At 31.7% G+C, this 26,441-nt stretch overlaps 2 protein-coding genes across 2 annotated transcripts; one reads left to right on the top strand and one right to left on the bottom strand.

Moving 5' to 3' along the window:
• Positions 1 to 12,521: 12,521 nt before the first annotated feature.
• LOC139868527 (uncharacterized) lies at positions 12,522 to 13,087 on the top strand. The gene is made up of 2 exons (XM_071856865.1): positions 12,522 to 12,872; positions 13,040 to 13,087. The coding sequence occupies exons 1-2, from the start codon at positions 12,522 to 12,524 to the stop codon at positions 13,085 to 13,087; spliced, it is 399 nt and encodes a 132-aa protein (XP_071712966.1).
• Positions 13,088 to 14,867: 1,780 nt separating this feature from the next.
• On the bottom strand, positions 14,868 to 21,577 carry LOC139865900 (solute carrier family 40 member 3, chloroplastic). Its single transcript, XM_071853998.1, has 13 exons — positions 21,146 to 21,577; positions 20,455 to 20,662; positions 20,304 to 20,367; positions 19,349 to 19,473; positions 19,165 to 19,254; positions 18,589 to 18,765; positions 17,467 to 17,541; positions 17,160 to 17,261; positions 16,959 to 17,076; positions 16,723 to 16,869; positions 16,254 to 16,360; positions 16,029 to 16,142; positions 14,868 to 15,749 (listed from the first exon to the last, which is right to left on the bottom strand). The coding sequence occupies exons 1-13, from the start codon at positions 21,322 to 21,324 to the stop codon at positions 15,468 to 15,470; spliced, it is 1,788 nt and encodes a 595-aa protein (XP_071710099.1). The 5' UTR covers positions 21,325 to 21,577; the 3' UTR covers positions 14,868 to 15,467.
• Positions 21,578 to 26,441: the final 4,864 nt, after the last annotated feature.

The raw sequence follows: 26,441 nt of genomic DNA, 5'->3' as shown, positions 1-26,441 counted from the left end.
ACTATCAACCAAGAATGTTCTTGACCATAAATGAAAAGAAAAAAAAAATATAAAAAAAAATGGCTGCTGCCATTCACGACAAGAAAAAAAAATATTGTTTTCAACTTTGATTACGTAATAGCTAAAGATTATAACACGAATAAGTTTTCAAATCAAATATAAAAACAAATGGAATCGCCAATTGAACTTGAAACATCCAAACAACCTCGAATTTTACTAAGAACAATTTAGTTGACTTTTATTTCAAAAACCTTTGACTTCGAAATTCGAATTCAATTTAAGGAATTGGGTCGTGAAAAGTTGCAGATAGTTTGGTTAGATGATTCCTAACATAACTGCAATTTTACATTTTACAAAATCATTTGAAATCAAATAATTGATAAAATGACCACGAACAGGGGTGTTCGTGTAGTTTCAGTTTTATTTATTTTATTTTTTAATTCAACAGATTTAATTAATTACAATAGATAGTTGATAATGAGAGTGAAGAAGGATTGAAATTACTGAATGAGCACTTGGATCGATTTACTTACATCAGAAGATTTTAGTCGACAGTCACTCAAGAAGAATAAAAAAAAAATCAAAACAATTGTTGTACTGAATTTTGTTTGATAATGTTAAAGTGATATGGACTTGTAACAAACTGGAGGTAGAAGACAATTTCCTGAGTAGTAATGAAGAAGAAAAAATTGATCAGTTGTGTTTTAAAACAAATCGTACTCTTTTTTTTTATTGTTATTATTATTTTTTTTTAGTCATTATTATGATAAAGGTATTATATATGTAATGGATCAAGATTGTTGTTTAGTGATGCCTTGCAGTCGACTAGTAAACACTTTAGGGACAAAATACACAATTTAACTATAGCTTGATTGATACAATAACAGATTACACGATTTAAGTTTATATAAACAATATAATTATTATTAATAATTAATAAATATTTTAGTAACAATAATACTTATATTAATAATAATAATACTAATAATGATAAAGAAAATAATAATAACAAATAATCATAGTAACTTCAAATTATAATTTTACTTCAAATTATAATGGTTATAACAAAATAAATGCATAAACTTTATATCTTTTATTAAATAGTAATATAATAATATTAATATTAATATTAATTCTAACATAATGAAATTAAATATAACATTTATTTCAACTTATAATTAAATATGTAATATTTGATGATTATATAATACACACACACACACACACACACACACACACACACACAATATAATACACACACACACACACACACACACACACACACATATATATATATATATATATATATATATATATATATATATATATATATATATATATATATATATATATATATATATATATATATATATAATCACTATTTATACATTACAATATAATAATTATTTATAGAATTCATATATATATATATATACAAAGATTCACAATAATATATATACTTTTATATATAGTTAATTATTCTATTTATTATTTTATATTTGTAATTCTAATTGTCTAAAGTTATTTTATTAATTCAAGATATTATATATATACTTATATTTATATTTCTATATATTTGTTTACAAACAATTGTTCGTGAATCGTCGGGAATGGTCGATGGTCAAATGTATTCATGTAAACTGTTCCAAAGTTTTCTAGACTCATCATTACAGACTTTGCTTATCGTGTCAGAAACATATAAAGAATAAGTTTAAATTTGATCGGAAATTCCCGGGTCATCACAGTACCTACCCGTTAAAGAAATTTCGTCCCGAAATTTGAGTGCGGTCGTCATGGCTAATAATAAAAATGTTTTCCTGACGACTATGAGTGATAAATAGAGTTTTATCACTATTGATTAATGTGGATAAAACAATTCGATTAATCGAAGAGTACGAATGAAGCTATCACAAAGGAGTGGAATAAAGAAATAGAGTTTCGTCTTAGCTTTTGACGTAGTCACTGTTGAATTTAGAACATAAAGTGCGTCTTAATTTTTGACATAGAGGGTTGAATTCCGGAATTCAATAGATTTAAAGAAAATCTTCGAAATCTAAAAGATTTGATTCTTCGGCGAGTAAGGAAATTAAGATCTCTATAATTAAATACGGTGATCTGCCTCGATTACTCTGTCTGATATTTCCATTATAAATGAAGCTCTTCCTTTCTATTATTCTCACCATTCTTATACTTTCTTCCTTAGTTCATACATCCAAAAGATTGTGAAAATGCTTAATCCAGTTCTAATCATTGATATTTTCCTAATTATCATTTATGTCATCTTTCTTTTCAGTCTTCAACCAGAATAATCTGTTTATTTCTACTATTACATTGGGTGATACTATTCTAATTATACCGTGCCTTTATATTTCTATTCGTATTAATATCTACGGTTTGTAATTTCTGTGTTGTTGTTGGGTTTTATATCTTTCCTTATATTTCGATGTCCTTGCTTCTGTCTCCTATAATCATTGTCATCCACAGTTAATGCTCTCTCCCGTTTGCTGCGATTTATACCCCCCTTTCTATTTCGTAGCTTCATGCTTTTGTTTTCTTTTCGCAAATAACGGTCCAGAATTCATAGGTGTGGAGTTTCGAATGAGCTTAATGTTCTAAACAAGAAAGAACGTAATAGCACGATTTGATTTGTCAAATTACCATAATCACTGAGAATAGAACTATCAAGAATATATTTTCTTGATGTGTTCAGAAGTTAATCGGAATGAAAGAGTTATGTAACATGACACATGATGATGTTATAATCTGTGAATCATCATGTTCCATTTAGAAACTCAGCATGACTTACTGTAATATAATCACGTTGATCAAGTGTCATTATATTATACTAACTCATGCATCAATTCCCAACATTACTTCAATAACATTCATATTTTAAGCTCGAAAGTTCACAGAATATAGAAACTAACAGTTTCTATATGATGTAACACTGATATCAGGAAGAGATTAATGATTTCAGGTAAAAATAGTTATGAAAATATCTTCAAAAATATGGAGGATATTTATAATGAAAGATACGATGATATCTCGGAATTTCTAATATCGATGGATGATAGAAACTATTGTCTGCAAGGGTTTAGAGTAAGGAGCAAGATATTCACTAAAGACTTTAGCAGACATTGAATCATTTGGATTCTTTGAAGTCAAACTTATTCTTTGTGATTTGTCCACGGCTTTCTTTATAGTTTCGCATAATCTGCTTTTCGGTACTAAATTTTTCTATTGAATGTTTCCAATATATGATACACAGGAAGCACGAAGAGGTATATAATTTCGGACGAGAATATTTATGAAAATATCCTCAGAAATATCGAAGATATTGATGATGATATTTTGGAATTTCTAAGTTCAATGGTTGATGAGGAAGATTTTTTCGCAAGATTTTAACATGAGTACGGAGCAAAATATTCATTGAAGGTTTCATCGGATCCAGAATTATCTGGATTCTTTGAATATATGGTATGGTCCTTGTATTTGTCCTTGGTCTCCTTCGTGGTTAGCTCAATCCATTTTCCAGTTCCAACCTTTCTGAGCTTTTTCAACATACTATTCTTTATCATCAAACTTCCGATGATTAAGGGCGTTTATAGTTGTCTATGGTTTCTGCTGCTTCATTCAGCTTTTTCAACATTCAGAGTATTGATTTGTGACTGAGTGCTTTTCAGAATTTCAGAATGAGAGATCATAATTCTATGCGATAAATGTCATACGTATAACTGTTGATGTAGATATGCTGTGAGTTTTCAAAGTACTGATTGCTGATTCCCGGTAATTGGTATGGCACTTCTCGTTACAAGATGTGGATGAGTATATGATAGGGTTTCAATGAATAAATATAATGATTTGTCAGAGAGATTTAAGTCAAGAAGCAACGAGGTTGCTGGTACGTCTGCTAGTAATATGGTGGAATATAAAAGAATTCTCTGGTATTTAAAGGGTAATCGTATATATCAGGATTTATAGTAAGGTTACTTCGAATGAAAAGTCGAAGTTGAATTGCTGAAGCTGTGACAAAATTGGCTAATTTGGAAAGGAATTGCAAAGTTATTTTCGGTGATAACAACGCCAAATGAGCTAGCACAGATACGTGTTAAACGTTTATACAGGTTCTGAGAATTTTTCAGGTGCATAACTATATGCGTAAATCTTTTCTTCCGTAGATGGAGTGCGGTTGATTCATCCTCCCGATTGAGGTGTTTTCAAGAATCATGAAAGGTTTGAATGCTGATTGTAATTGTCAAGATACAAATGAAGTTTAAGATGAAATCAAGTGGCAAACTTGAAGAATTGTTTAGTTTCATATGTTAAAATTAATATTTTAATTCATTTTAATTGTCCAATGTTGATAGTCCTCAGTTGATAGTCCACAGTTAGCAGTGTACAAATAATGATTCATATATAGTTTACTATATAATATTCGAATTAATAAATACGTATCGTGACCCGTGTACATGTCTCAGACTCGATCACAACTCAAACTATATATATTATTGTAGAATCAACCTCAACCCTGTATAAAGAACTCGATCATTACTACATATAGAGTGTCTGTGGTGATTCCAAATAATATATATAGATGCGTCGATATGATATGTCAAAACCTTGTATACGTGTCCCGATATTTAAAGTGCATAAAATAAATAACAGAAAATTAAATAACGATAAATAAAGTGCGTAAAGTAAATAACAGAAATTTAATGACGATCAATAAAATTACGAGAATGTAAATTGCGATAAAATATAATCAGTTAGCTAGGAACAGTTAGCTAGGATTTTGTTAGCGTGGATTCTTAACAAAATTTCTCATAGTTAATTTGTTTGTTTCTAACAAATTTTATTTTGTCCAATGTTTTCTTCATTATGCCACTTGTCGGATTCTGATAGGTCAAAATCCAAATATGAAATTGAATGAAAATGGTTATTCTGTGATGAATGGATTCGTATAGCTGTGGTTGCAAGTAGGATAGTAAATGAATGTTGAATCAGATTCGAAGAATATACAATGTAACTTATTAATGCGAAATATAAATATTCCTCGGGTATTACCTACCCGTTAAAATATTTTCACCAGTAACAGTTTGTAAAATAAAAATTTTAATTACAATCTTTATGAAAACATATATACATATATATTTTCTTCAGACGTAATTATGGATTTAATGAGTCAATGTGATATTAAACTCATCAGATTTACGGCTAGAACTAGAGTACATAATCTCTAAAATATTAGAGATTACATAATCACCATGAAGGACGAAGATAGTTTATGTAGAACGATTCATAAAACGATTCATAGAACGATGATTATGCTTGAGGTATAGATTGCGAAGTTGAGACGTATGATGATGTTGTTGTTGTTGGTACTCCTTAGTATCCATGGTGCGTATGACGTTGATGTTCGAGGTATAGATTAAGATGTTGAGGTGTGGGATGCGGATGTTGATGTTGGTGGTGGTGATGGTACTGTTGACATTGGTGGTGGTACTGGTTATGCTGCTGGTGCTGCTGCTGGTGTTTGTAACCTTCGCACCATATTCTCTAAAGCCACTACCCGAGCGCGAAGCTCGTTGACTTCTTCTATTACACCGGGGTGATTTTCGGTTCGGACTAGCGGATAAATATAATCTAGAATTTGGTATAGTATATAATCGTGGCGAGATACTCTGGAAATGAGAGAAAAGATGGTGTTTCGAACAGGTTCACCGGTAAGTGCTTCAGGTTCTTCGCCAATAGGGCAATGTGGCGGATGGAAAGGATCACCTTCTTCTTGTCTCCAATGATTGAGGAGGCTACGAACCCATCCCCAATTCATCCAGAATAGATGATGACTGATTGGTTGATCCATTCCGGTCACACTTCTTTCGGAGCTTGAGTGGGATTCCATTTCGGAATCTGAGTGACTTGAACTAATGACAAATTCCATTTCCTACGATTGAATAAAGAATTTTTTTTTTATATGAATTGATTTTCTGGCTAACGGATGGTATTCTTAATTACATAGAATATCCATATATATATAACAAAAGGTTTCGTAGATTACGGAGGAATTTACGGGATACGCCAGGTAAGGTTTACAGTAATAGATACGCTAAGATATGAATCTTGTCTATACACTATTCATGCAATCAATGCAGCAAGACGTGTCTAGACTAAGAATGATAAGCAGATAATTTTCGACACAAATGATAAGCAAAACTTTTTGACATGCAGACCAGGTCAAAGTCCAGACTCACTAATGCATCCTAACGACTCATCAGTTAGACACACTAATGCAGACCCGGTTCACTAAGACCACCGCTCTGATACCAACTGAAAGGACCCGTCCTAATCCATCCGGACAAAGTCCATATCGATTACAAATGATTCACAATAGTTGGTTACATCGCGAGGTATTTGACCTCTATATGATACATTTTACAAACATTGCATTCGTTTTTAAAAGACAAACTTGCTTTATATCGAAAATTGATGATATGCAAATCATTTCATAATATATTCAACTATAATTGACTAAATAATAATCTTGATGAACTCGACGACTCGAATGCAACGTCTTTTAAAATATGTCATGAATAACTCCAAGTAGTATCTCTAAAATGAACAAATGCACAGCGGAAGATTTCTTTAATACCTGAGAATAAACATGCTTTAAAGTGTCAACCAAAAGGTTGGTGAGTTCATTAATTTAACATAAATAATCATTTCATAATTTTAGTAGACCACAAGATTTCATATTTTCATTTCTCATAAACATACGTCCCATGCATAGAGACAAAAATATCATTCATATGGATTGAACACCTGGTAACCGACATTCACAATATGCATATAAGAATATCCCCATCATTCCGGGATCCTCCTTCGGACATGATATAAATTTCGAAGTACTAAAGCATCCGGTACTTTAGTTGGGCCTTGTTGGGCCCGATAGATCTATCTTTAGAGTTCGCGTCAATTAGGGTGTCTGTTCCCTAATTCTTAGATTACCAGACTTAATAAAAGGGGCATATTCGATTTCGATCATTCAACCATATAATGTAGTTTTGATTACTTGTGTCTATTTCGTAAAAACATTTATAAAAATTGCGCATGTATTCTCAGCCCAAAAATATAAAGGGTAAAAAGGTAAATGAAAACTCACCTAATGTATTTTGTAGTAAAAATACATATGACTATATTGAACGACGCAGGGTTGGCCTCGGATTCACGAACCTATAACATTTGTATATATATTAAAGCAAATAATTGTAATCAAACAATGTATCTATTTTATGTCTTGAGATTAATATTCTTTTATATATAATTTTATTAATACTTATATTACCTTATGATACTTATTTGATATTTATTTAAGGATATTAGTTAAAGCGAAATTTTTATGTAGTTTTAGTATACTTTATAAATATATATATATATCATTTGTTTTGTAAAACTTATTATTTGTAGTAATACTAGTTTAAGGATAATAATATTGATAATAGGACCCTTAATACAAGTGAAAATTTTACTAATAATGATAGAGTAAAGATAATAGTTTTATCAAAAGTAGTATTTTTTAATAATAATGGTAAGTTATTAATAATTATCGTCTTAAATAAAATTTTTAATAATAGTAAAATTGATGTTAATTGGTACTTCTAATACTAATCTCAATAATAATGATACCTAATGATATTAATGATAATAATAACTATACCTATGATAATCATGATAATATTAATGTTACTAATAACAATTTGCATAATAATACTTTATAATCATACTTAGTAATAACTATAATGATATTGATATTAATTATATTATTGATAGTAATAATAATAAAATTTCTCTATAACACTAACTAACAACAATAAACGGCAATAATAATAATAATAATAATAATAATAATAATAATAATAATAATAATAATAATAATAATAATAATAATAATAATAATAATAATAATAATAATAATGATAAATAATAATAATAATAATAATAATAAAAATTAAGAGTATACCCTTTTATAGAGCTTTTTGTAAAAAAGATGCCCCAACCGAGACTCGAACCCGAGACCTCCCGTTTCCTCACCAACATGCTAAACCATCCCTCCATTCCTTGTTTTTCTGAATTATACCCACTTCTAATTTACTTAACCCAATACTTGTTTTATCTTCTTCATCTCCTTCAATTAAAATTAAAATCTAAAATTAAACCCAGGAACCTTAAAATCAATCATAACGAATTTATGATATTAATTAAGGTTTGTAAATAACTATCAACCAAGAATGTTCTTGACCATAAATGAAAAGAAAAAAAAATATATAAAAAAAAATGGCTGCTGCCATTCACGACAAGAAAAAAAAATATTGTTTTCAACTTTGATTACGTAATAGCTAAAGATTATAACACGAATAAGTTTTCAAATCAAATATAAAAACAAATGGAATCGCCAATTGAACTTGAAACATCCAAACAACCTCGAATTTTACTAAGAACAATTTAGTTGACTTTTATTTCAAAAACCTTTGACTTCGAAATTCGAATTCAATTTAAGGAATTGGGTCGTGAAAAGTTGCAGATAGTTTGGTTAGATGATTCCTAACATAACTGCAATTTTACATTTTGCAAAATCATTTGAAATCAAATAATTGATAAAATGACCACGAACAGGGGTGTTCGTGTAGTTTCAGTTTTATTTATTTTATTTTTTAATTCAACAGATTTAATTAATTACAATAGATAGTTGATAATGAGAGTGAAGAAGGATTGAAATTACTGAATGAGCACTTGGATCGATTTACTTACATCAGAAGATTTTAGTCGACAGTCACTCAAGAAGAATAAAAAAAAAATCAAAACAATTGTTGTACTGAATTTTGTTTGATAATGTTAAAGTGATATGGACTTGTAACAAACTGGAGGTAGAAGACAATTTCCTGAGTAGTAATGAAGAAGAAAAAATTGATCAGTTGTGTTTTAAAACAAATCGTACTTTTTTTTTTATTGTTATTATTTATTTTTTTTAGTCATTATTATGATAAAGGTATTATATATGTAATGGATCAAGATTGTTGTTTAGTGATGCCTTGCAGTCGACTAGTAAACACTTTAGGGACAAAATACACAATTTAACTATAGCTTGATTGATACAATAACAGATTACACGATTTAAGTTTATATAAACAATATAATTATTATTAATAATTAATAAATATTTTAGTAACAATAATACTTATATTAATAATACTAATACTAATAATGATAAAGAAAATAATAATAATAAATAATCATAGTAACTTCAAATTATAATTTTACTTCTAATTATAATGGTTATAACAAAATAAATGCATAAACTTTATATCTTTTATTAAATAGTAATATAATAATATTAATATTAATATTAATTCTAACATAATGAAATTAAATATAACATTTATTTCAACTTATAAGTAAATATGTAATATTTGATGATTATATAATACACACACACACACACACACACATATATATATATATATATATATATATATATATATATATATATATATATATATATATATATATATATATTCACTATTTATACATTACAATATAATAATTATTTATAGAATTCATATATATATATATATATATATATATATATATATATATATATATACATAGATTCACAATAATATATATATTTTTATATATAGTTAATTATTCTATTTATTATTTTACATTTGTAATTCTAATTGTCCAAAGTTATTTTATTAATTCAAGATATTATATATATACTTATATTTATATTTATATATATTTGTTTACAAACAATTGTTCGTGAATCGTCGAGAATGGTCGATGGTCAAATGTATTCATGTAAACTGTTCCAAAGTTTTCTAGACTCATCATTACAGACTTTGTTTATCGTGTCAGAAACATATAAAGAATAAGCTTAAATTTGATCGGAAATTCCCGGGTCATCAACTGTACTGATCAATTAAGGACGAAAGTGTAATATTGCATGGACGGGTATTAGACCACAATATAGATCTGGAACCTCTTATAGTTTTGCTCATCAAATATAGTTTTGATGAAAAATTAATATAAAAAAAAACAAAATTGCTATGAAGATAAAAGGAATGTAAAACTAATTTATTCATCACTATGGTATTGCTCATTATCATTCATATTATTTAGAAGATAGTGTTTATTGGCAAAAATAATGAGTCACATTTTTCAAATATTACACGATAACACAAACCTTTATTAAGGTGATATACAAAAAAACCCTAAAAAAGCATAACAAAATCAAATCGGGATGATTGATATTTTTGAAAATAGATGGGAAAGATGAATTGGATTACCCGGATGTAATGAACAGAGATGAAGTTGAATAGAGGCATGCTTGAGAATTTGTAGAAAACGATAAGCATGTGTGATAGTGGAAATCGGTACACGTGATATTGAAGAGGGTTTTATGAGTTCCAAGAATGAAAAAAAAATAGCTTGTACAGGTAACTAAAAAATGGTGGGTATTACCATTTCCTAGAGTAGTACTACCTCCGTCTCATAATAAGTGTCCTGTTTAACTTTTCAAGGTCTTACTTCTACAATTTTGACTTCTGATATTTTTGTTTGTGTTATATAATATTTAATGAAACCTATATCAATGAAAACACATTTTAAAACCGAATCCATTCATATAAGTTTCATCAAATACTACATAACACAAATAAAAATATTTGAAGTCAAAATTTTGAAAGTAAGACCTTGAAAAGTCAAACAGGACACTTATTATGGACGGAGGGAGTAGTAACTAGTGTTTGGGGGGGCGCGTTGCCGCGTCGTTTTATAGATATTTTTTGGCAATGTGATGGAGTCGTTGTTGGCGAAAGTGTAGGAAAAATTGTAGGAAAAAAGAAGGGAAAAAAAAGTCTTTATCGTCTTGTTTTTTTTGAAGAAAATTAGTTTAAAAAAAACGGACCAACGTCCTTATGCAGTCCTTTAATAAAAATTTTATGAGAGAATGAGAGGGACAATTTAAAAAAAAAAATACTATAGATGAATAGTGCAGTACTCCTTGTGGGTACAACTTCCCTCTGCACAACGTACAAGTCATTAAAGCGCAAAATGTGTCGTTTTCGATGAATAGTAAGTGAGTAGTAGTCCACTATGTATACTAGTATATAGGTATAATAATAATTTCAATAGTATTTTTTTCAGCGGAGACAGGGAGGGGACGGAGGGGTGCTGAGCCTCCCCCAATAAGTCAAATTCCAATGAAATATTAATAGTTCATATTAGTTATTTTAACTCAGCATCCCTTAATTATTTATATAACTCAACTGTTTGGGTTACCTATCTTCTAAAACTGAATACAGAGTAATATTAACTAAAACATATCGTACAAGTTTATCTATCAATTATTTAAATGGATCATATCAATTTTCTTTTTTATTATTTTCTAATACTTACCAACGCTTCGTAAAGTAGTTATCTATATATGTATAAGACAAATAAAATATATTATACATAAGAAGGTGACCCTTTTTAGTTTTATTTAGTTTGACTATTTCAGTTGTAGAGTAAGCCTCGCCTTAAATTCTGGCTTCGTCCCTATTTTTTTTTAAATAAATTTAATAAATAAATATATACGATGCTGACCTCATTAATATAATACTATTTCGAAGACACGTATAAAAAACTCTTCTCTAGAAATTGATAAAGCAACCATCGTGATGTAATTATTATATTATACTTATATACAGAGCAAATTTGGTTACTATTTATGAATAGTAACTTTTTCGTCCTTTTGTGTTTTTTTTTATTTACTTCATATATTGTAGTATCTAAAATCTACAAATGATCGTATTACATTTTTAATGAACCTTTTTTTCAAATAACTCTCTTATAGATTATTGATTACACAATAACTCTCTTATATATTATTGATTACACAACCGATTATGCAACTTTATATCAACTTTATCAACCATGAAAGTATAACGTTTTTTTCAACTAATATATATTTTCTAATTTCTTCACCCATACAATATCAAATATATAATTAGTTAGTTTATAATCAAAAGAAAAAATTAAACTATTGTACATTTTAATCTACAACTATAAGAGATGTTCGATATGTTGAAACGAATTATTGCGCCTTAAATTATGTTACGTTTATTAACGTTAAATATTTTCATTACAAAAATCTTTAACTACATTTTGGAGCAGCGGCCGCCGCAACGTGTGGTTGACCACACGTAAGATTTTGTTTTGTAAAAAAGTAGAAAGTAGATGAGAAGTAGATTTTTACATGTGTGAAAGCCAAGTCAAAACTGGTTCAGAAATAAAAAGCGTTAACAACTACTGAGAAACAAACCAAGAAAATGGCCGTAATTAGGGTTCATATTCATCTGGTTCCCCCAACACAATCCCTACAATTCAAACAATTCTACAGTCACCAATTTCCCCAATGCCACAATAACCTAAAAAGATACAAAATTTCATGCTCAAATTCAAACCCCAAAATGAATGACATGGAGTTAGAAATGGGTTTAGCAACAGAGATTGAAAAGTTGAAAACCCAGATGCTAGAAACACAAGAAGCAATGAAATCAAGCCGGAAGTTGATGTATGCAGAGATGTGTTCGTACCTTGGATTGGGGAAAGAAGAATTGAAGATAAAATGGGAGAAAATGGAGGAAAATGATAAATGGGTTTTGGTTGAAGAATTTGTTTCAGATTGGGGTTTTAATTTTCATCCATTGTCTGCTAAATCTGTTAAGGAATTGGTTGATCAACACTTGTCTCAAGATTCACCATCTTCTTCTTCTTCTTCAACAATCTTGTTTAGTGGGTTGAAGAAACTAATGGGGTTTATAGATAGTGTATGATGATATTGGCATGTGCTTCTTGTTATTATTTTTCCATTTTATGAATTAAACTAATGTAGTGATGTTGCAAACTGAATTTTTGTTTTTATGAGAATGAGCACCAATTTCATTCTTCCATTGTGGCATCTACTCTTAATTTTCATGTTAAATGTTAACTGCAGTTTTGGGTCATGATAAAGGTTGCAAAACTAGCTACTCAAGAGTATTAGGTTGCTTGGGACTTTGGAGAAGGAGTAATCGGTAACTCATAGATTAATCGGATTGAACTTTTTATATATTTAAATACGATGTAGTAAATTTTGAAATTATGTGTAAATATAGAATAAGAATATCGATATAAACGTAAACTTTACTGTATTATAATTGTCTTGAAACATGAGAATAAGTGTTATTTTGTTAAAAACTCTAAATTCTAGTTTAAATTTATATTAAGATGTTCACCAGTTTTGATTTTGACTGACTAAGTCGACTTTGACCAACAAATCTAATTTTGACTCATTAACCAACGTTGACGTGATAAATTGAACGAAAATTATAGGAAACCGGATTGCCGTGTTCTTAAAAATGAGTAATCGGGAGTAATCCGGAATTTTTACGTAATGGTTGTCTTGGTGGCTTCGACGACGATTAAAATCTATGATTTCACAACCTCTTTAGAAATAGATTCACTCAATGATCCTACCTCCATCATTACAGCACTCTGTCTCTACAGTCTACACCCCACAAATAACTTCATTCTCGCGTAACCTATTTTCAGATTGATACGTTGACAGTAACGTATCGCTTTTGAAAACAATTTAAGTACATAAAGAAGGTGTGAATGATATGTGTGTTCATCCGTCTAGAAAGTTGGCGTTGACTGTAGAAAGGAATTCGTGTGTTAGGGATGGTGAATTTGGTTAGAGGAAGCATAAGTTTTTTTAGGTTAGGAATGGAAGCTTTGCTTGTTGAAAATGATTTAGTGGTGATAAGTTTTTTTATGGAAATAAATAATTGTTAGTTCATGAAGCCAAAATGCAAAAATGATTGTTGAAATGGAAGCCAGTGGATTGGTTTTTGTTTTTCTTTATCATATACATATGTAGTGTATATAATTTACACAACAAAATCCAATACTACATAATTAATGTATGGAGGAGGTGAAATGTAAACAATCATTCTCTATCCGAAAATAAAGACAAGTCATTTCTACACTCAGAGTGAAAAACACTCTCAAAAATAGAGATAGTCATCCTTTCTCTATTCAACGGATAGAGAGATTGCTTCTTAGTGGACCTCCGGCCAATAAGTAGAAAAAAAATTAAAAAATAAAGTAAAAATAAAAATAAAATTGAGACGCTATGAAAATAGAAAATCAAATTTTCATGAGTTTTAAATAATGCCCGAAATTTGTCACTAATTTTAACCTTGTTTAGCAAAATTAATTGTTGGGCAAGTTATTGTTTGAGGAAGAAGATCATCGTGTAAATAATTAACGAGATTATTTAACCAATGTCAGAAGATAAACTACCGCCTCATTATGTAAAATGTCAAGGACTATCTTACTAATAGATAAAGTTTAATGGTATAATCTAATGAAACTCACTTTATGAAGGTATCAAATTCGAGTCTCTCTCTTTAAAAATATCCATGGAATTTATTTCTTAAAAGCCGGATTACCCCGTGGAGGTTTTACCGACCCGTATTTAGGACTCAGGTATGACCCGCCTACCTCTCGAGATGGTTTAAGGTTCAAATCATGTAATATGGTTCGGGTTTCCGCTCAAAATCGTGTGTGTGTGTAATCTACTCTAGATAAAATGTTAAAATTACGTAAATTAGGTGATGTTAGAAGTAAGAGTAGTAAACTCAGTGGCGAGTGTAGCTTTTGACCCGTGAGGTCACGGGACACCACTAATTTGAAAATTTGGTGTAGAAAATACCCTTTAAAATGTAAAAGACACCACTAAATTTAAGTACATGACCCCATATATTTTTCGAATTTATAGCTTTTCCTTTAAAGTGTATAGGACACCTCAAAATTCAACTAGTCGGACCACATGTATATATCAAATTTGTAGTTATTTTTAAGGTAAATAACCATTAAAATAACATTAAAATATAATTAGTACTAGGAAAAAAATCGGGACCCCATTGAGTTTGAATCCTGGAACTGAGTGAACTTAAATACAGTTTAAGCACAATCTGTCGAACATGTACGCATATATGATCCTGATCCCTCTGTACACCACCATCACCCAAGCTTGCGGTCCTATTAACATTACTGATCATTTCCTCTTCATAAATATTGACAATCATAGATGATTGAACGGCAAACATGTTCATGTTGGCGAAAATGAACTTTGCACGATTCTTGAATTATTCACTGAACCTCGGGTTCGATTATGGGCCTAGTGCTCAACAAATACTAGGTAAATATTACAAGTAGGAAATCCATTGTAGCACTTCACATTTCCCACAACTAAATAGGCTGTGAATCTAACATATACCAGGACGTTTTACCCCATAAACCTAACTAAACAGATACATGAATTTGAACTACAATTAGTATACCCGATAAAATACTTACAGTAGAATAAAAAATTTGGGTCAAAAGGAAAAAAGACTTCTTTGTACATCAGTAGGATTGGTTAACCAGCGGCAGAACAACCATGCCGCACCCACTACCGATAAAAGGGAAAGCATTGCCAAAAATCCAAAATGTGAAATGTCATTTGCAATTATAACAACACCCAAGATTATCGATTCTGCTAGACTCGCAATCGAAACTTCTGTTGCCCCAATAAGATTTGCTTTAGAAGGTGCGATTCCCGTTTGTAGAATTTGTGCTCCAACTACTTCGTATGACATGTTTCCCAGTCTTGATAACACCTGAATATGGAATGTCAGCTTTGTTATTGCCATTTTGAACAAGATTGTTTGTGACAAATGTGGTTGTTTCTTGTTAATGAACATTAAGATGAACATATATGACTAGTGAACATTAAATGTATTGCAAAGTACGGAGTAATCATTTATGAAATCCAAATAGACAAAACACAAGATTCACAATTTTGATCCGTTAACCATTACGTATGACTCATCTATTATGTCAGCTATAACTTACTATAATCAATAAATAAATAAGATATTGAGAAAAAGATGACTTACAATGAAACCAAGAAAGAAAAGAAGGGCAGTCTGCTTTGAAAAAGCTCCACTCCAATATACGCCAACAGCCATGGTAAGAAGTGAAGCTTGTAGTATGAGTCCAGCTGCTCCGGCCTACAACGATATATCAGTTATAATATTGATATAAGTTTATATCTTTCTAAAGTTATATTATCTTAGGAAGTCGTTAGATATGTACAAACACCCTGGGACTATAAAGCCTACCTTTAATATGCCAAGCCGCTTGACCATTTGTGCAGACATATATGTTGCTCCAACACCCATAAAAGCACATAAGCAACTAAATCCTCCAATAAGAGACGGGCTTAAACCTGAAAAGGATAAAAATACATATCCATGATTTAAAATGTTTCTTCTGTACATTTATTTAACTACTGTCGTATTTAATAGCTTGTTTCTTAAAACGAAGAAAATGCAGAGATTATCTTTGATGCTGGAATGTTAATAAAGAGTAAATATTTTGATGTATACTACGTATATGTAAATAGCAATGGGTCATCATATGAATGTCATGGCAGTATAATAATTTTTTAAAACTTTGTAAAAGAATAATATGTTTTAAAAGAATAATATATAATTAAGACTTTCTGATTGTTTAGTGTCGTCAAAAATAACTAGATTAGGAGAAATAACTATCAGATAAGATGCAGAATTATAGAGTAAAACAACATACCATGTTGTGTGAGGAAAGCGGTCATTAGACCACCTGGGGCTAGAACAACATTAAAGCAAAGAAGCACATAGGCTAGGCTAGCCGGAAGAACAGGTTGTTGCAAATATTCATCCCATCCGTTTTTAATAGCAGCCATACTAACATTTACTGATCACCAACACAGCAAAAATAGTAAGTTAAACACACACAAAAGATGAAGTAATAGATACAAGTAAATAGTACTATAATATATTAACCTAGATTATCAGTATGTGGTAGAGGTTCTGTGGAGGAAGCTCGGCAACATGTTTGCGAACATTTTGCACGGTCTAGAACACCAAATGAAAGCTTGTTGGTTAACCATGTGAGGCCAATCTAATATATCAAGAATAGATCTTGTTATTCCTATAGAAATTTGTAATATGAAACAAGAGACAAAAATAATCATAGTTCATTACCACAACAGGCAATGCCCACATCATTAAAGCAGCAGCAAGCTTCAAGCAAGTTACTGTTTCGTATTTAGATAAAAGGATTCCAAACAGTGATGCACCAGCAATCTGCAGTACTATAATCCATCAGTTTAAGTTCATAAGCTTTTATCACAGTTAAACTTCAAGTATTGCATCAAACAGATACATGTATAGACGCTGTGCAACATTTTAATAAAATAATGTACAGAAGTTACACACATGAAAAGTGTCGAAGTGCACGGTTAATAGGAAAAACAATGGAACTCATAGTACAGAATAGGATCATAAGTACCTCACAGAGAAGATCAATACGACTCAGAGTAGCATTTGCTTGAGCAAGAGCAATTGGCCGGTTTGTTCCTGCTAACTGAGGAAACAAAATATTGTAGCATTAAAAAGATGGTTGAATGGAACTCTACAATAGGAAAATTAATGTCCCCTGTTGTCATAGGACTTGCATATAACAAGATGGGATTTGTATTTGTGCTTTGGAACTGATTGTCTGGTTCCGGAAACCAAAAGCTTAGATAATCAGTTTTCAAATTCCAATGTATGTATACATATATTTTGCTTCTAAATATACAATTATTTAGTGAACACATTTTTTTTAGACAATCAGTTTAGTACTATCCAAGGTTGCGAAAATCGCTACTCGGGGAGTACTCGGTCGAGACTTTTGAGGGAGTAATCGGCATCTCGGGGAGTAATCGGATTGTACTTTTATACATTTAAAAATACGTAAGAAATTTCAAAATTATATGTGTAGATATACAAGATATCCATACACATGAACATAAATGTTAACATGATTGTCTTATAAACATAATCTTCATTGTTTCAAAAATCCATAATTCTAATTCAGATTCATTTTAAAATGTTACCAATATTGGCTTTGACCGATTTTGACCGACTAATTTCAATTTTGACCAACTAAATATGATTTCGACCCAATGACCGGCTTTGACCAATTTATCTGTAGGATTTTGGAAAATCAGCTCTGTCAGTTAATAAAAAGGAGTACTCTGTAAGTTTTACAACACTAATACTGTCAGCAACAGGACTTATCATCTATGGAAATATCAAGATCACTTATTTACCTCAATTTTTAACATAAATTGAGAGACTTCTAAACCATCTCTACGTATTTTACAGAGTCTCCATTTAAGTTGTTTTATATATTAATATCTTAATCTTAATAGTAATCTAAATGTTCCATAAATATTCATAAACGTGATTTTGTTATTACCGCAGGGTCAAACAGAGAAACACATTGAAACCGTATTTTCTGACACCCCTTTTATTATTATTCAGTATCGCATTATTACTTTTAAGTGCACATCCAAACACCACATACATAAAAAAAACAACCAAAACAACACAGACAAGAACAGAAGAGTAAGCAGTAAGGTAATACCAGGACAATCCAATCACGTTCGACAGCAACCCCTAAAGCCAGTCCAGATAGCCTCTCAACAGCGCCTGCTAATACTAATATGATAAACCATGGACGCATGAGTACAGAGGTTTCGAGCGAGGCGTGTGCCATATGTGCCTGAATTATCATCCCAGCTGATAACAGTTGAGCAGATGCCTGATACATAAAACAGGTAAAAAAAATAAAAATTAAAACAAAATTTCATGCAAGATATACCTAGATATCAAAGGTGGCAAGTTTTACAATTTACTAGAATAAGTTGATTCAGGTTACATTCTATCTGAAACAGATAGATTTGTGTCAAAAGACATCATACAGTGCTTAAAAAGTGTAAAACATTTTTTCAACATTTCATTTAACAAAATAGAAATAGTATTAACATTTAATACACCAACTAATTACATATATTTAATAATATTTAGACGATAAAGTGTTTCACATCGATTAAATCAAGCACTTTATCTGTTTTGGATGAGCACCTACTTCGACCTATTAACCAACCGGCCCGACCCACCGTTTTGACAACTCTATTAGATGTGTGGCAACAAAGAATACCTGGACAGTAGTCAAAAAATTATAAGCAGGTACACGAGGAAATTGATCCATGAGTTTGCCAACTAATGGGCCTCCAGCAATAACAGCAACCTTTTCAAGAAGAAAAATAAAAGAACACGAGGTAAGAAAGTCTGTTCACAAGGAACTAATTAAAAGACATTTAGCTCATATTGATCGTTGAAACCTTGGTGCAGAAACCCATCACTGCAACTGGAAGAACGCTTGGATGAAGCAATGCAATAGCAGCAGGCCAAGCAAAATTCCATAGCTGTTCTATCATGTTCCCAGCTAAGACACTAGCATATAACGCTGATATTCAAACATAACCTTTTATGTTAGGAACAGATGCAATACAGAACATATATACCAATATACATATACATCCATACAGTAGCGGAAGCAGGAATTTTTTTCACCGGGGGGAATTTTTTTTTAAAAGTGTAGTAACTTTTTCTGGGCAAAATATGGAGGTTTTTGGGCAAAATATGAAGGTTTTTTGGGGCAAAAATATGGAGGTTTTTGGGCAAAATTATGGAGGCTTTGGGGGCAAAAAAATGGAGACTTTTGGAAAAAAAGAATATCCACTGTAGGAAATCAAAAATCCAAAATTGTTGCACTAAAAATTACAAATCCACTGGGGGGCAGGTGCAGCCCCCTGCCCCTACATATTTTCGCCCCTGCATCCATACGTGGGGAGGGCCGTCTCATTAAATCATAAGTCCCTTTTCTATACATAAAAATGGGCCCGTATAAACGATAAATTTTTCATTACATATAAAAAGATAATACTACTAAAAAGTTATCATTATAGATAGCAAAACAAGTTATCATTGTTTCTTAGATCTCTCAATCAAGACGATTTCTAACTTGAGTAATTTATGTCGAAAGAAGAACATAAACTTTTTTCACTGCTGTAAGTTCTTTTTGCCCTACTTGGACCGACAGCAAAACAAGTATATATAATGATGTTTATAGAATTTTGGGCCTTTTCAAAATTAGGGCTATGTTCGATGCCCTATCTTGCACACACTCAAACAAGCCCCTGTACGTGCGTAAGCATATACATATATATGCAGATATTTTTCTTATATATATGCTATAACTGGATTCTTTTAGCATGTACCAAGGGATTCACTGACCGTATAGTCCTGACGGATGAGCAGGCATCGCAGCAATGACATTCTGCTCTTCCTCTGAAAGAATCTGAAGAGAAACATGGACAGAAATTTATAGAAATACAAGGATTATAAATGAGATAGCTTGAAAGTTAGAAGTTGCTCAATGATGTACCGGTAATGTTGTTAAAATCATGTCGACAAAAGTTCCTTCCACCAGCAAGTTTGTTGATTCAGTATCATGGATCTCAGAATTAAGATGAACAATGGGAACTGAACAACTTGAGGCATCTGTTGAAGTATCATGATGAACTTCTTCTGTAACGACGTCATTAAAGACTTCAGCATTTATCATAGAGCATCTTGGATACAAATTGTTCTGCCTGCAAAAAGGTTAATGAAGTGGATGATATTGCAAAGAATATTGTTGAACATTTTATAACGTAAACAATGACTAATTGTATGTTTATGTTGTCCATACAAAATTTATTATATAGCCATTTTTTCAATAAAGAAAAAAAAAATCAACTGAAATTATAATCAATATCTAAGTGCTTACTCCTAAAATACATAGATAATCAATTTTCAAAAGAGTTTTTCCTGTTATTTATCTGCCTTTAAAATAAACAAGAACCAGATAGCTACCACAAACACTGCAGTAATACACTAATAATGGAAAATAAATAAATATATACATATTGAATGAAAAAAAGCTAATTATTATTATTATTATATAACCTAATAAATCCCGCAGTATTCAACAGCAAGCGTATTAATCAAACATAAAGAGTACCACAACACAAGCAGAGCCAGAGGTATATCTCTCATTAAATTCACAAAATATAGAAGAAAGTGATTGAAATTACCTAAAATTTGAAAAGCGTGGAATGAAATTCAATCGATGAGAAGCACGAGAAGAACGTAATAATGTAGTGGTAATGGAAGAAGAATAAGAGTCGCAACGATATCGAGATAACGAAATTGGAGAAGATGATATCATCTTAATTGAAGGTATTCTGGAAGGAGAAGCAAAAAACATATCCATAACGATTATGCAATTTCAAATTGAAATTCAAACACACTACAATTGAAATCACTGGACGTATTCAATTGAAATCATAAAATAAAAGTAAAAGTATTCAATTGAAATGAAAGGGTAAATTTCCAGTCCATAGAATTAAATTAGGGAAATGGAAATAAGGAACTATGGAATGGAATTAGTGAATGAATAGAGAGGATGTAAGCTTGCAATCTTATCTATATATTTAGGTTTTGAGGAAAATCAACAATGGCGGATTAATTAAGCAACTGATGACTGACGGACGGAGCAGCCAAAGAGTTGATAATCTGATAGATGACGTGCCTTGTTAGTCGCCAGTATTTCCACGTCACCAAATCCCCACTCAAAATACTAGTGTCCCAAAAGAGTTTGACCCAAACTGTTTTTGGGTCGGATGGTCTTATTTGGATATTGAATCGTGGATTTGAGGTTTTTTTTTTTTTTTTTTTTTTGACAAAAATTATTAATATGCATATATGTAATAGAACCGATGTTCCAGTGGAACAACATTAATCAGATCAAAACGATCTATAGTGGAAGTACTTGGTCACAAATGATCAAAACTCCTAGACACACACTCTATTCGTTCTAAACAATATGAACGATTACATTTAATACATAGCGACTACTAAAGGAATTACAGTTGAAATACCAAACAAACAAACCACCACCGAAGCCTAAAACAAACACATAAACCTGACCCGTATCCAACCCCGCATCAACACTTCTCAAAAACCGTCAGTCCAAACCATTTACCGGGCAACCCAAAAACACCTAACCCGAGGCCTATTTACCGAAGTCAACAACGTCAAGCTCACTAAAAACCCGACGACAGGAAAAATGGAATGAATGAACCAAACAAGCCGCAACAAAGCAGTACCAAATGCATAATCAAACCATATAGGAACCAGTTATTTCCGCCAAGTTTTCAAAGTACATTTACAAACCCCCGGACCCAAGCAGAGAGCAATCAGCGCCAACAGCCACCCGCAGTCACCAGCAACAACCGATGACCGCAAGCGACCATCAGTGTCAGCCACCACTACCAGCGCCATCATCAGCCGCCAGCATCCACCAGCAGGCGTCAACGACATCATCCGCAACTAAACATCGCCCTCACCCATTGACACCCACTTGTAGCCACCAAGCTACCATCAATGTCATCGGGCAATGATGGCCAACCTCTTATAGCCGCCACCCGCAACCATCAAGAAATTGGAAGCAACTACTGGTAACCACCTAAGGTTGCCCGCAGCCATCGCCTGCCCTCGGGAACCGCAGACAACGATCCAGCCACCGGAATCCGCCAGCTTTCGACAAAAAATACGCACAACCGCAAACCCGCCAACCCACCCAACCCCACCAAAAAACCCAAATCCGACCAAAGTACCTGTAGAGTTCCAAAGGAACTCGCCGCTTACAACTACCTAAGAAGAATCAAGGCGCAACGATGAAACCGACAAGAGGGACCAGCAGCAAAACCCTTCACCCCAACGAACCAAACCCTAAATCAACCCCCAAAACTCAAACAAATCCCATATCCCGAGCATCTAGGGCACGAAATCGCCGCCTGGTATCCATTCGAGTTACCATAGAAGAATCAGGCCGATTGACGCGGGAACAACAAGGATCTGAGCAGTTGCACTTTATTGCGACATAAAGCAAGAAAATCCAGACCACTGGCGAGATGCCGGTGGTCGAAAAATGAAGGCATAGAATGGATACAACCCTGTGGTGCAGAAGGAAGTTAGAAGAACGGAATCGCCCCCAAAACCTAAAGCGATAGTGTCTTGAAGATTACAAAACGGAGAAGAAGCGGATGTAGGTGATTATGTAGAAGAGGAAAGGAAATGGATTTCTAGGGTTTTTGGAAAAAGAAGTTGCTATAGTACGTTGATGTAGATGTTTAAGAGAAGTAAAGATATTACAGTTGTGGATTTATAGTTGATAGTAGAATAGTAGATATTCACTACTACATTTCGGCTCATTTAGAGCCCGTCATTTAGACGTGTTCACTATATAACACGTCTAATTTATCACACGGAACACGTCTAATTTAGATTTCTACCAAAAAAACACGGAACACATCTAATTAATATTCGCAACACGTCTAATTATATATCTTCAACACGTCTAAATAAGTTTAACACCTCTAATTGGTAACCACGTCTAATTACTTTTACCGGGAACACATCTAATTGACAACACGTCTGACAAATATTCCAAATAACACGTCTAATTAACAACACGTCTAATTATGTATACCAGGAACACGTCTGAATGAAACAAGAACACGTCTAATTGGCAACACGTCTTATTAGATTTGCCGGGAACACGTCTAAATGCTTAACACGTCTAATAAGTTTCAAAACACACGTCTAATTAGTTTTTAACTAACGCCTTTAACTGTGACACGTCTAAATAAGTTAACGGGATATATATGTTAACGATCTCCGTTTAATCAACCTAACCCTTAAAGTTCTGTTAATATTAGTCTACCGAAATTACCGATCACGTCTAATTAAACAAACAATGTAACGAGTTATATATTTAGGGTTCCATATTGAACGGGTTAATAAACATACACGTCTAATTAATAGGAAGTTAGTTAGTTACAGAAGAGTTAGGAAATAATTTGATAACTAGGAATGGATTTTGATAAGTATATATAATATAATTATAATATTATAAAATTTTATATACCTTAAATAAATAAGATTATTATTGAAGTTATAAATAATATATAATATAAAAAATCTTTTCAGAAATATAAAAACACACGTTTTTTAGTTTTTTTCCGGCTTGCTCTTGTTTGCTTGTTTAGCTTCGCCGCATGATTCAAAGATAATGGAGACTTCAAAATCATCAGAGGTAATTCAATATTTCTTTTTCTTTATATCTTAAGTCATTTGTTATGAAAGTTTGTATAAATCTGGTTTACATGAACGTTAATAATATCACATCATTCACACATGTTTGAATCAGGTTTATAACACATGTTTGATTGGATCTATAGCACAAAAATTTGAATATATAACACACCATGATTCACACGATTACCCAACACGATTGTAGACATGTAGTGCAGACCTGGAGCAGAACTGGACAAACAAACGACACACAACCATCTCACTGTTTTAACACGCCATGATTGACGCGATTACACAACACGATTCTAAACATCATACAACACTATATTAACAACATATAAACTTTATTAACATCATATAAACACACTATATATAACCTATAACATATAAACCCTTATTATGCAATGAAAGAAAGTTATACTATATAGTAACAATAGGCAAACACAACCTGATAGTAGAAGCAGAACCAATCGGGTCAGCTTAAACAAAACCTGGATAACAACTCAACGATATGTTTGGTGAAGTAATAACAACTCAAAACCTGGATAACAAAACCTGGATAACCTGATTATTTACCTGCTGCACACTATGGCAACCAAAAGAAAACCAAACATATAAACCTAGTCTATTATATATATGCCTAATTCAGAAACCAACCTATGTTTGGTGAAGTAATAATAACTCAACGCTCACTCCAATTTAGGAAAAAACCCATGAGTTAGTATACATGTCAAATCAGACCCAATAACCAATATGATAAGCAATGTTGACCTTATAACCACATTCAGTGGCAATCATAACCCAAAGTACAATCATTACCCTAATCATAACCCTAAGTACAGTTGCATTGGCAAATTACCATAAACAAAGACAGTTATATTACTATATCAAAACTTCATACAAAAGGAGCATCACAAATATTCATTAGCTCCAATAAAAAGTAGAATCACAAATATACATTAACAAACATAGTTATAGTAGCATCAATGATATTCATCACAAATTACAATTTGATTGGATTGTTCTCACTCATACCTGTGCCATCTTTGACGAAAATATTTTTTGAAAGCTTCTGTAATAAGATTCTTTCAGACTTCCTTCTTCTTGGTGGAGGACTGGGTTTCATTCTGAAATTTGTTAGCTCTGCATCAATATGTCTAATCAGTGGATCTTGCTCTGTGTTAACTTCTTCATTAACATCTTCATCAAGGTGTTCTTTTTTGTCGTCTTCCATCAACATTTCTTCATCAACATCGTCAGAAAACTCTGCATCTTTTTCTGCTTCATTAACCTTTTTAAACACTCCATCTTTTATTTCTCGAACCACATAATCTTCTTCTTTATCCACATTTTCTTCTTCGTCTTCATTCATCACCATTTGGACATCATCATATGAAACAAACTCTGCATCTTCTTCAATCACTACATCTTCTTTTTCATTGATGTTGTTATGAACATTTAAATTTTCATCAGGCTTTTATTTTTCAACATCCTGTTCATTAACAAACATGAATAACTAAATGTAGTAAGTAATTTAAAAGTCTAGAAAAAAACAACATTTTGTTAAATCAGTTACCTTTATGTGTTTCGATTGTTTCACTAATTTTTTAGTGAATTTCTGATGTTGAACATCCTTTTCCTTTTCCCGAGACTTCTCAATAGCACCTTCCACTTCATCATCAACATCATCTTCATCATCAGACTTCTCATCAACATCCTCTTCATCATCATCTTTCTCTTCATCATCTACATCTTCTTCATCATCATCATTCTCTTCATCATCATCATTATCTTCATCAACAACATCCTCTTCATCATCATGCTTTTGATTTTCCCGAGACTTCTCATTAGCAAACATGAAATATAAAATGTAGTAAGTAAGCATTTGAATATTGTAAGAAAAATAACATCAGTTAAATCAGTTACCCTCGTTCCTTTATCGTCTGATTTCTGTTTCTTTATGATTTTGCTGTATCCTATTGTGCTACTTATACCCCTTTTTCGACCACTGTGTTCCTTCCCCACACGAGTTAACAAGGCATCCCCACCTTTTTTATCTGTCCTAACCTGGAAAAATAAACACAAGTAATCAATTATAGAAAAATTATGAGTTGGTTAGTCTAAAAATTCAAATATAAATATATTACAATTTTCTCTATAAGCGGTGCAAATGTTTCTGGGAATACTGCCATCTTCCCTTTGTCATCCGGCTTCATCCTGCCCAGTACATAA

The sequence above is a fragment of the Rutidosis leptorrhynchoides genome, chromosome 9, assembly GCF_046630445.1.
Source record: "Rutidosis leptorrhynchoides isolate AG116_Rl617_1_P2 chromosome 9, CSIRO_AGI_Rlap_v1, whole genome shotgun sequence".
NCBI lineage: Eukaryota > Viridiplantae > Streptophyta > Magnoliopsida > Asterales > Asteraceae > Rutidosis > Rutidosis leptorrhynchoides.
Note: the sequence above shows the minus strand (reverse complement) of the source record. Positions and strands in the feature narration are given on the sequence as shown.

Coding starts and splice junctions, on each gene's coding strand:
- LOC139865900 (XM_071853998.1), bottom strand. CDS start 21,324: ATGGATATGTTTTTTGCTTCTCCTTCCAGAATACCTTCAATTAAGATG. Junction 17,262..17,466: donor GTATTGATCTTCTCTGTGAG/GTACTTATGATC, acceptor ATAGTACTGCAG/ATTGCTGGTGCATCACTGTT. Junction 17,077..17,159: donor TGTGGGCATTGCCTGTTGTG/GTAATGAACTAT, acceptor TTGATATATTAG/ATTGGCCTCACATGGTTAAC.
- LOC139868527 (XM_071856865.1), top strand. CDS start 12,522: ATGGAGTTAGAAATGGGTTTAGCAACAGAGATTGAAAAGTTGAAAACC. Junction 12,873..13,039: donor TAATGGGGTTTATAGATAGT/GTATGATGATAT, acceptor TGTTAACTGCAG/TTTTGGGTCATGATAAAGGT.